The sequence below is a fragment of the Schistosoma haematobium genome, chromosome 1, assembly GCF_000699445.3.
Source record: "Schistosoma haematobium chromosome 1, whole genome shotgun sequence".
NCBI lineage: Eukaryota > Metazoa > Platyhelminthes > Trematoda > Strigeidida > Schistosomatidae > Schistosoma > Schistosoma haematobium.
In genome coordinates, this window is record NC_067196.1 from 37,117,920 (window position 1) to 37,130,541 (window position 12,622).

At 36.8% G+C, this 12,622-nt stretch overlaps 1 protein-coding gene across 3 annotated transcripts in view; it reads right to left on the minus strand.

The window, feature by feature from the left end:
• The window catches only part of MS3_00010118 (uncharacterized protein), a 39,610-nt gene that overhangs the window by 6,455 nt on the left and 20,533 nt on the right, over window positions 1-12,622 (minus strand). For all 3 annotated transcript variants that reach the window (XM_051218461.1, XM_051218460.1, XM_051218462.1), the window contains 4 exons: window positions 6,667-6,792; window positions 5,594-5,908; window positions 5,101-5,259; window positions 3,618-3,731 (listed from right to left, as the gene is read on the minus strand). In XM_051218461.1, the coding sequence (XP_051073928.1) occupies window positions 3,618-3,731; window positions 5,101-5,259; window positions 5,594-5,908; window positions 6,667-6,792 (714 nt within the window). The remainder of the gene's footprint in view (window positions 1-3,617; window positions 3,732-5,100; window positions 5,260-5,593; window positions 5,909-6,666; window positions 6,793-12,622) is intronic.

The window sequence follows — 12,622 nt, forward strand, 5'->3', positions numbered from 1 at the left end:
CTAAGATCAATTTCTTTAAAGGTGGAGCAAAAACGTCTTATTTCCAATCAATTAGAACCAGTTTGATTTTACATTAAATAAATTACCAGTTAACCTAGAGGCTCTTGATTTAAGTTGTGTGTAGATAATCAGAGCCCGGGAGATTATCAGAGTATAAGCTATTCACACCCTTTTAAGTCTCGACAGAAGCTTAATAACTTTTATAACATTGTATAAAAGATGTAACTGAATATTGAACGATTGCATAGTCAACTGATTTCAGACAAACTCCACCATAAAGTATCTTTATTACTTGATCAGCTACATTCTTATCGTTCATTATTTTTACAAAATACTGCCGAAATGCTATATAAATGTCCAAGCAATGTTCGTATGCTATAAATGTAATGATAACTAAAAGTAGTATTGATAGAAGTATTCAGTATCGCGATAAAAAAATCGCAAAATAGAACAATGAATCATTTTACCGTAAACAAGAAGATGAATAACTAAACACAATCTTGTAGATTATTAATATATTTGCAGTATTCCTAGTAAGAAATCGAAATTCAGAAGTTTCACGATTTCGTGTAAGCTGATCCTGCAGAGAATAAACAACCTTTCGAAATTAAAAAGCTTAAACACTTTATAGGGACGAAAGAACTCATGATATTTAGTACGTACACACAATTTTCACTACAGTAATGTCATGTCATGACCTTAAGGGACTATTTCATATTTGGATAGAAAATTTGTTATTGATTCAGTCCAAGGTAGACAAATATTGACAAATTTTTATGTCCATACTAAACTTCATATTCATGTATACAAAATAGACAATGAATCTTTTCAAATATCTGTCAGAGGGAATTCATCTTTTGCGAGAACTAATTTGTATCGGAATAGTGATACATAAACATATATATATTTGAATAATCAGAGAATACTATAGAATTTTCTGACAATAATGAAAATCTTACAATTGAACCATTCATCTTAAAGAACATAAGACTACTGTAAGCAACCAGACGAAGTACAGATCTTTTACATTACTTCAAAGAAATGTACTAAATATTGAAAAATAAAACTATATGAAATAAACAAGATAACGCTTTACTCGACTCGATTCATGAGTGAAAATAAGTATTCTAATGCAATTGGAGATCATACCCCGTCAACAACAATTTGTTCGTCTAATAGTATATCATGTAGCAAAAGTGATGAGTTTTACCCCTATAGTTAAGGATACTTGTCAGTTAAAATGGAGTGTAAGATAAATGTAATGGATTTTCTAAAATTATTAATTAATACTTTACAAGTCACTCACTACAAAATTCAGTTACCTTTTGCCAGAGAAAATGTTCTGAAGTTTTTTCAAATTACACATGTTAATACTTGTTTGTCATGAGGTTTATTTCGAAATCCTCTATGGCCATTTACAATAATATTTATTAAATTACCACATTGTGAATTAGAACAACACATATAAGCGAACAATACTGTTTTCAATAAGATCCTCATCAAAATTTACTCTAATATACAATAATATTTTATGCATATACGAAATTATTAGACCAATCAAGGCAGTTTATGAGTCAATGATAACAGTGGAATAGACTACATAACGAAAAATAATAAGTCTCGTGTCTTACACATAGCAGAAGCTATAGGAATTCAAGCTAACAATCCAAGTCTTTGTATCGCGGAATTTGTAATGTTTTGTTAAACAGAAAAGAAAATGATACTATCAGTAGAAGTGTGTATAGGAAAAGTCCTTCAGCAGGCCAGTACATATATTATAACAGAAACCTAGTTAGACATCTTGCAAATGGAGCCAGGAAAATATGCCCAGATAAAACTACAAAGAATTAGAGCTTATTCATAACAGGTTGATTGAGATCGGTTATCCGCAAAGTTCCATGAGGAAACACTAGCATATAATGGACAGGAGAATAGAAACATCAACGGCCAGTAAGAAATCTCTTTTTCTGAGGCTGCAATTCAGTGGAGATATAGCTGATGATGTGCTATGAGATAGAAAGAGTAGAACAATGAAAACGTTTGGCGCAACTAAACTCTATCGTTATCGACCCGACCCATAGTGATTCCTCAACTAAAGGATGTTATCTGGTTCCGCCACAATTATGTTTACCTATGATTTCAGCTGATTCTGTGGAGAAAGCTCAATCAGGCGCACAACCAGACAACTGAGTCAACGAGTTAGTGAACACCTTACTTCGTGGTTAGGATAGAGTATCGCCGAAACAATACGCAGCTCTGTTCCATTACACTTGATCGATAGCGGTCATGTAGTTGTAGTGTCGGTTGCTATGTTAGGTCGACATAGTTAGTCCTACCTTCCGGATAAGCCAATTTGTTCATCTTTCTTCAGTAACATTTTGATCATGTTAACTATTAGATTATCAATCTTGACTGCTTTTATATCAGCGTATGTGTGCACATCTTATCTTACTCCTCACATTTCTGTAGCTTATGTTTGTCTGACTATAAATATTGATTAACGCTTGATTAAATCTAGTTGGCTCACACACCTTCACCGCGCGTCATTTCGCTTCGTTATCTTCTTTTTGTTTCGTTCCTCTGATTGTCTGTCCAGATCAATGAGGGTACAAAATATATGTATTTAAAAATCCATTCTCGTATCTGACTTATAAAATTCCGTCATTCACTAACGCCATTTAAGTCGATAATTTTATACGAGGATTGATGATATGTATGTTTCAATAACAATCAACATATGATATAAATGGAGTCAGATCTTGGGCCACTAAATATAGACAGAAATAGGTCATTTACAGTGATTTATCGTATTCCTATTAGTTTTCTATATAGGGTTTGATCTCAACTCTCACACAGCAAAAGCAATAGGAATTCGAGCTAGCAATCCAAGTCTTTGTACTTATAAGAAATTTGTAACATCTTAATCTCTTCCCTATTTGAATTAGCCTTAATCGAAGATTTCATTGATTATTATTTTTCATACTATTTGTTCGTTAATTTTCCTTCATCCCCCTTTATTCCTTTTTTAAAAAACATGCTTCATTGTCTAATCATTTGAACACTTCTTATTACGTAATCTTACTTTTTATAAATGTTATTTCAGTCTAAAGTTTTCAAGTTATTGACCAATTTCTCCTTATGAGACATGGTTTCAAACCTTTGTTATTCTTATCACAACTAGTACACATGTCATCACACTTGTACTTATCATGTTTAGTTATGTAATTTATCACTACCTATCTATCTATAATTGACTAAAAAAGTGTCTTGATTGGTCTAGTAATTTTGTATATGCATATAAATATTACCGTATATTGGAGTGAAATTTGATTAGGATCTAAATGAAAACAATATTGTTCGCTTATGTGTGTTGTTCTAATTTTAAAAAATGAGCACAGTGTGAAAATAGTTGACTAGGCAAAGTAATCCACACTTAATACTACATGACTAAAGAAGTCAAGGTTAACTAGTCAAAAAGTTTATTTAATTTTCAAAGTTTGGTGTTGATAGAACAAATAGGAAATACTATTATTTGAGAAGATTTAGTGGCAGGATGAATATATTAAATAAAATACATTATTAAACTAAATCCATTTTCATCAAATATTTCAACGTACTTGAAATCTGTAAACACGAACTGCGCCTTCTGAATCACCTACAGCAATATAGCGTTGCATTACACAAGAACTAGATATTTTATGAACATGGAAAGTTAATTCGGAAGATCCAGTCTTAACAAATAAAAGAAAAAGAGAGAACAATAAAATAAAAATGGGACAATTCTTGACATTATATATGATTCAACGAACAGGTAGCAATGAAAAACGAAAATTAAATAATAATTTCAGCATAATTTATTAACCAGGTACAAGTTTGTGCACTGAACTATCAGCCATACTTTTAATGGTATAATTATTAACAACATCTCATGTCCGGTTCAAAGTAAGTAGAACCGAATTCGAGCCAAATCAGAGTACCTGAAAGTCGACTCCTTTATCTACTAAAACACAGGTTTATTGATTGATGAAACTAAAACTTATATTACGATACTCTGAAATATATCTCATAAATGAATAGCAAGTTTTGTAATACTAACGTTAAGCAATCGTTAACTCATAGTTTTCGTGGTAATGCCCTAATGCCGACAAGAATGCACATAATACTTCAGTATTTTCAAGGCCATTCATAAACCCAATTTGACAGTGAGGAAAACTGAGAAGTTTGCGTCATCTAGAAACTTCAAGAGACACTGAAAACATCTCATCTTAAAATATCCTGTAATTGATACTTGAAAAAGGCTAAATGGCTCAGTTGTGTATACCTGGCAAATTTCATCATTCACTAGAGTTGATCTAAAAAGTATCAATAAATGAACCATCTAGAATGATCAAATGCTTTTATTACCCGCAAAACTAGGTATCAACATTCTCATGTTACCACCCAAGATGTTCAGAAGTTCCTGTATGTAACCAAGGTTTTCATCTACTACAACAATATAATCTCTATATCCTATTGGATTAAATTATCTAAATCTGATAACAATTTTAGAAAAGCTGAACAATTGGAGCTTCTTTTGTAGATATGATACCTATGAGAGAGTTGAATAGAAATATTCTAGTAAACAGTCTTCAGAAAGTGTGGCTTAATTGTTTGACGTCTTTGCCGTGGCAAAAAATAACAAAAACACCAGCAAGAGACAAAATTATTATCACTTTCCGGTTAATAAGTATAGAACAAGATTAGGTTATTAAGTTATATCAACTGACGTTACTGGAGTATATTCTTACGAGATACTCAATTTTGATTGCAGTTCATGTGAAAAGCTGAATAAAGTCTCACAGTTACAAACTCAGTAGTCTTCGACTTTGTTAGCGGGACATAAGAGAGAATTATAACAGACTCACTTCACTTGTTATAGAAATAATGTTCAAGTCACTGAGGAACTGCGAGTTTAGTAGAGTAACACAAACAACATATTACTACGTGTAGTAAAATTGTTCAATTTTGTTAAACATGCAATTTCTTTGATTAATTTATTAATGTTCTGTCGGGTGAAAATTTTAGCAAACATAATCTTACTGCATCAACTTCTATAATTACCTTCCAATTATAAATGCGAATGGAACGATCAGAATAGGATGAGAAAAATGAGCCTTTGGGTAAACATGATATATCTTGTGGCGGTCCCTTTTGGACAGAACTTTGGATGCAACACACTAATGTACCATCGCTGGCTGAGCGGATAGAAATAGATCGGTCCTAAAATTTGGAATAAAAAAGATAGATAGGATAAGATTAGTTATCTAAAAGGCTACTATTACTATGTAGAGTGACACATTTGAAATTAACTCCCATAGTTTGTTTGGGTATACAGAAGTTGGGAAAAAATCACAAGCTACATAGTGTTATGGTAGTAATAAGAATGATAACTTATAATTCTAGTGATTCCAGACGTACGAAGTTCTTACCTCCAAAAATAAAATACACAATTCCACCAAGCCGTTCATTCAAATTAATATTCATTTAACTTACACAGAAGAAATGAAATGAATAATTACAGAGGATTTAGTCAAATTTGTAAAAGAAAACTTACTAAACCAGCAACAATTAATAGTAGAGAGGTTCCTGATTGAACAAGACACAGTGAAGTGATACCAGCCGATTCATTTGAGTCCGAAGTTTGTGCTTGCTGTTTTAAACAATTTTTCGTTTTATCACTTGCAAAATCAGAATGGTAGCAATCAGTTGTGTGTCGGCATAGAAAACCGATTGCATGTGTCCCAGGATTATAACGCAATATGTCACCATTAAAGAGGCCCAAAAATATAAATGGAACTTCAGGTGATGGGGCAACTGCTAGTGCCGCGATACGACTAGAAAAAGTATTTTTATGCACCAGCAAACTGGTCTATAGAAAAATAAAGAACAAAATGAAATAGGTAAGGATTATGTGATACCTTCAGTGTCAGTAGCTCATAACTATGAGAAGCATAGAATCGACTTTCGTCACTTTGTCTCGGGGTGCTGATATGGTAAAAATGATGCAATTTTATCGCCAGCATTGGGATGACTATGACCTACTGAATTGTGTTACAGGTTACCAATAGCAGAGTATAAAATACTGTACAATCTTGACAAAAGTGAAAAACGTCAGTCTATTTTTAATTCGACAAAATGCCATTTGATTGTTGAACATAACAATTCAGCATCTCTCTCGCAAACTAAATAAAGCATTGTTAATGGTCCATTCAAAGGTCAAACAAGGCATTATTTTAAAAGATGTTCTACTTAATATATTATTTCATGTTATTACAGAAGTCACAGAAATCAAATGTTACTTCCTCTCAAAATACAAGTACGGACAGAGAAATGTAGCTTATATTCATTTGTTGTTTATATCCCGGTGAAAAAAAAGTAAATGAATATTCTCGAAGTACTTCTCAAGATATAATTGTAACCAGATGTCAGACTAGAATGAAAAACATATACAGTTCAATAAAACAACAACATAGAAAAATGAAGACTGTATATTTTAATCATATTTTCCATAGCAAAGGTAGAGAGCTAAATAATCATGATAATTTGTGTCTATCTTACAAGAAAAACAGAAAACAGGAAAACCAACATAAAGAATTCTTCATGGAGAAATAAATAAAAACTACTAACCTGCAAGTTGTATTCACCAAAATAATGGTCATAATAGCCAACATAAATGGATTCACCATTAGGATCTAAGCACAATTTCGTAATGCTAGCATCTCTAGGTGGAAGTTTAGATATACAGTGGTGAGTCTGTAAAGTAAGAAATTAAAATATTAACTTTACAAAAGTGATATAACATTAGTACAGTCAAAGTCTTAGAAATTTAATTAGGTTGAAAAAAAAATGAAATTTGTGTTGAGGCATAAACAGTAATGATAGTTTAACGGGAATATTTAAGTTAGTTGAAGAGCTGATAACATTGAGTCGATAGACTGACCCAATGCATTCCATAATATCAATCAATAAAGTGGAAAACTGAAACTCTTACATTAAAAACTGATCTAATTAGTAATTTCTTATTTTATTGAAAAGAAATACAAAAACCAAAAGAGGAAGTGATATGATGCATGCGTTATGTATCATGTGTCAAAATAAAAGATAAGAATAATAAATTAAACAGTGTCGCCTTCAATATCTATAATAAGTGACATTAATGTTATTACTGAAGGAATATCTATTTTATTGATGTTTATTCACTACTAAAGTTCACCAGGTAGTATTTCAAAACTACGAATTAGTTTATTTATTTTGGCACATAAACATTGGTACAAGGGGATGCTAAATACATATGTGCCACACAACAACAATGAGGTTGTGAAGAGATAGAGAATGTAAAGTGCGCATAGGAAAAAGAAGAACAACAACGAATGGGAATTAGTGTATGAGGTGGAAATCATAATAACAGGAGAGGCAGTCCAGTTAGCAAAAGTACAACCAGAAAGAATTCTTCCAGTCGAAGTTACGTTCATTTTGTATGAAGTAACAGGAAGTTACAGCAGGATCGCCACTGGCTTCTATTCTGATCCATGTCTGATAACGTCTTAAGTCACTGTGCCGCACCATCTCTAGGAACCCCAAACAGGGAGTCACGAAGGACCAGCAGAAGCCAGTCCTATACAGCTTTCTTTTATACCATGTTATCCAATGACCACCCCGCTTATTCCAACAGGTTTCAGAGTCGGCAAATAATGCACGATGTGGAATTCGCTGGGACGACATTCATAGGACACGCCCGAGCCGTCGATGTCGGTGTTTCAAGAAGGTGACACCAATTGAATTACTGTCGTTGTGTCCTGGACTGGCGTTGTCGAACCTATGCATTAACATGGTGTTGCCACTGAACAATGAACAAGCACAGAGGGTCGTCTAGCATCCTCAACTCGAAAAGACCAGGTTTCACAAGCATATAGCAAAACTGCTCTCACTGACGCGTTGTAGATCCCACCTTGTACAGTCCGACGAACATCAGAAAAGCGCCAAAGATGGCCCAGAGTGGCATAAACCGATCTGGCTTTCACTACCCAGCTACTCAGAAACACGAATTTCTCGACTACTTCTATGTGCTAACTACCCAGGGTGAGTGCAAGATCAGGGTCCTGCCAGTTTTGTAAAAGTACTTTGCACTTAGAAGCTGCAAAGCACTTACGGTACCTACGGACAGTAATTGCAGACTGAATAAGTGCGGATTTCCTGACTTATATATCGTAGCACAGAAAGACAATATTACCCGCATACTCAAGGTCGAGAAGTCTTTCCCCAGGCAACAGATCAATATCATCACTACCTACATCCATCAGACCTGTTTTCATAACGTCATCGATAGTGAAGTTGAAGAGGGATTGTGAGATTATGCAACCCTGCTTATCCCCATTGCTTGAATGGAACAATGGGGAGAGGTAGTTGTATGGTCTCACTCTACCTGAAGTGTTTGTATATCGGGTTTTTAAGATGCTAGGAAACTTTTCAGGTACACCGTTCTTCAATAGACCATCCCAGAGAACAGTTCTGTCCAATGAATCGAAGGCGGTCATAATGTAGAGAAAAATTACAATTTTTGGGTTGTAATAAGTATGACGGTGTTCTAACACTTGGCGGAGAGCGAAGATATGATCAATACATCTTTGATCAGAACGAAAACCAGTCCGCTCCTTGCAAGCCAATATTTTTCGGATTTTGAACAATCTACGAAGAATGATGAAAGCCAATATTTTGGACGTGATCAGAAGAAGACTTATCCCCTGATAGTTGTTGCAGAAACGACGTGAACCCTTCGTAAATATAAGGACGACTATTGACTCATTACACAATTTTGGAACACTATCTAATAGCCAGACCTTTGTAAACAACTCAGTCAGTTTCTTAACCAGAAAGTCACCACCACCTTTAAAAAAGATCGGACGTAGGTCATCTGGGCCTAGTGATTTGTGAGACTTCAAGAGTTGGAGTTCCTTGCAGACTTCCGCGTCATTTGGTGGATCATTCGTCACAGGCCATGGAGGGAAGGACAGTCTGATCGATGTTGCTGGAGCGGCAGACCAGTTGTACTACTTCTCGAACAACTGTCCATCGTCCAAGACATCGATGGGTGTTAGTGATTGACATCCCATCCATCTTAACAGATTGTTTCACCCACACTAAACTCCTTGTTGCCAGTGACTCAGATGAGTTATTAGATGCAGCTGCTGCTTCCAACTCGTTGACACGCTCCGACTGTGGTGCGTGCTACTTATATTGACATAAGTATTATATAACGCGAGTTAAAGAACGTAATGTCTGGCAGCAGAAGATGGGGGAAGATCAAGAAAGGAAGAACGAGAACACAATGGAATTTGTAAGAAACCGCATGAACAATGAAATGTGAGACAATGGATTGATGATTGCAACGGCAACAGTCCGGTTTGATATGATGGAGTGATATTTTGCAAATTAACGATTTACTATTTGGTTTTTCTATTTTAAGCATAAGGAGAGACATCGGCTAGCATGGCGACCCCTTACACCAAACTAACGATGGACTCAAATAGACCATATTGCCATCAATCATCGTTCGAGAGGGTCGGTAAAAGATCGTCGCTCATTCTGGAGTACCTGCTTGGACTCCGAACACGCCCTAATACGTGCATGCATCTGCTTGCGCCTCACTGGAGGCAAAAATGCCACAGTAAAAAGACCCATTAGAACTGATTTGAGTAACGAGAAAACCAAAAGTAGGTTCCAGGAATAACTGAGGTCACACTTAGGTAGTTCTGAAAACGAGACTGACCCAGATGTTGCTTGGAAAGATATACAAACAGCTGTGGAAACAGCAATGAAATCTATTAGTGACTTAAACCACAGAGTTACAAAGAACCAGTGGATTTCTTCAAAGTCTATCACACTGATGGATTCTCGCAAACTCGTCCCATCAGGTTCCGAACATGATGAAGAGTGACAACAAATCAGATCTAGGTTAAGAAAAAGTCTAAGAAACGACCGTGAGCAGTGGTGGGCAACGAAAGCAAAAGAGATGGAAAAGGCGGCGGCTATAGGGAACACAAGACAGTTTTACAGACTAATAAAAGAAACTGGGATTAATAAGTCAAGTGTAAGTCAGACTATTTCGGAAAACGACGACACCCTCATCTGCTCTCAGTCCAGACGTTTAGAACGATGGGCGGAACATTTCAGAGAACAGTTCAGCTGGCCCTCAGCTACTCTACAACTACCCTCCATTACCAGACAGTGTGAATGGAACATTGAAGTAGGTCCCCCAACTCTAGCAGAAGTTCAAAAGGCTATAGTTAGTCTGAAACGAGGAAGGGCAGCTGGTCCAGATGGATTGGCTCCAGAGGTCTTTAAGGATGGTGGTCCAATTTTAGCGATTAGGTTGACCAATATTTTAGCTAAGATCTGGGAGTTAGACGTTATTCCATCTAACTGGTCACAATCACTTATCGTCCCAATATATAAGAGAGGGTCAAAATCATCCTGTGACAACCACAGAGGGATTAGTTTAACTAATATAGTATTTAAAATACTAGCCTCGATAATTATCAGACGCTTAACTAAGACTCGTGAACTGCAAACACGAGAGAATCAAGCTGGCTTCAGACCTGGTCGCGGCTGCATCGACCACATATTCACCATTCGTCAGGTTCTAGAACATATGCATACTTATCGGCGTCCGACAATGGTGGTCTTTCTCGACTTAGAAGCAGCATTTTACTCCGTAGACCGCGAGATTCTGTGGCAGTGTCTGTCATTGAAAGACGTACCTCAGAAGTACATAAACCTTGTGAAGGCTCTTTACTCGAACACTACTAGTCGAGTCAGAGCTTATGGCGAACTGTCATCTGCTTTTGCAACCTCAAGTGGTGTCCGTCAAGGCTGTCCACTTTCCCCATTTTTGTTTAACTTCATCATCGACCTATTGATGGAAATAACATTCTTGTCTGCTGAATTCTCCGGTATTGATCTCTTTCCAGGAGGTCCACTTATCGACTCAGAATACGCAGATGACACAGTCCTGTCTGGTGAAGACTCTGAAAAAATGCAGTCTTTTGGTAGCACTGAGCAACAATGCCAGAATGTTTGGAATGCGCTTCTCTCCCTCGAAATGCAAGTTGTTGCTTCAGGACTGGTCTGCGTCAACACCTGAACTAAGGATAGGGAGTGAAGTAGTCGAACGTGTTGACAACTTAACTTATCTTGGAAGTCTGATCAGCCCTAATGGGTTGGTGTCTGACGAAATCTCAGCACGGATTCGAAAAGCTCGTTTGGCTTTTGCCAACTTACGTCACCTATGGCGAAGGCGAGATATCCGTCTATCAATAAAAGGACGAGAATACTGCGCGGCAGTCCGTTCTGTTTTAATTTACGGCAGCGAAACATGGCCATTAAGAGTAGAAGACACTCGTAAGCTACTAGTATTTGACAACAGATGGCTCAGAAATATTGCTGGCGTCTGCTGTGATCACCGGATAAGTAATAGTGAGGTTAGACGCAGGGCATTAAGGAATGATGGTAAATCAGTTGATGAGGTTGTTAATCTTCATCGACTGAGATGGTTGGGCCACGTGTTACGTATGCCTGAACACCGATTACCACGACGTGCAATGCTAACGGGTGTTCGGGACGGTTGGAAGAAAGTTAGGGGCGGCCAAACCAAAACATGGCATCAGTGCTTGAAGTCACTAACTTCTAGTCTGAGCCATGTTGGTAGATGCAGACTACTTAGTTGGAGTCCGCGTGACTGTCGTAAGCAATGGTTGGAGACTCTTGATGACATGGCTGAGAATCGATCACAATGGCGTCGGTGTATACACTCTCTATCTTCCCTTAAACTAAGAGATTAAAATTGCTTCATATCTTTCTTTCTACGAACTAATTCTTTCTTCCTGTACTATATCCTTATTGCGGTCTTTCTTTTATATATTACCACCTCTGAATTAACTACTATTATGAATCCGGTGTCCATCTTGTTGTGTTAATGAGGTATGGCAACTTGGACCGATGCATAAATGTGCCTGGTCCTACGTTGTAGCTGACTGACCTTTCTATTTTACCAAGTAACTCTGCAATTTTGTGCTAAGTACAATTCAACTGTCCCTACCCGCGTTCTGTTCACTACACAACTAGCAGACTTCTTGATCCTTACGCAAGCTTCGCCCAGTATCATTACGTAACAGTCTTTGTTTGCCGTCAAACTCGCGGTCACCTGGAATAGACTGACGGGCTTCAATGAATTGTGAGGAGCCTGAAGAAACACAGTGCTTATAAGCGGGACGTTTCGCGAAACCGTAAGCAAATTTACTCGTCGTTTTTATGGCGTCACACAACTGCAGCCCAATGCTCATCTATAATTTTCGGTGGGCTGGTAGCTAGCCTTGAATCTAGCTCCGTTTGATATTTAGTTGTAACAGAAGCTGTGACCGATTTACTGACATCTGAATTCCAGCTTGAGATGCAGGGGGAAGACAAGGATCCAATCGATCAGTGCTGCTTCATTTCTAGCGCGTAGTGCGATACCGACGGCAGCAAAACTAGACAAAGACGCCACAAATCCCCGGATAAACGCAAGTGAAACAAGCTTTTCGAAGTA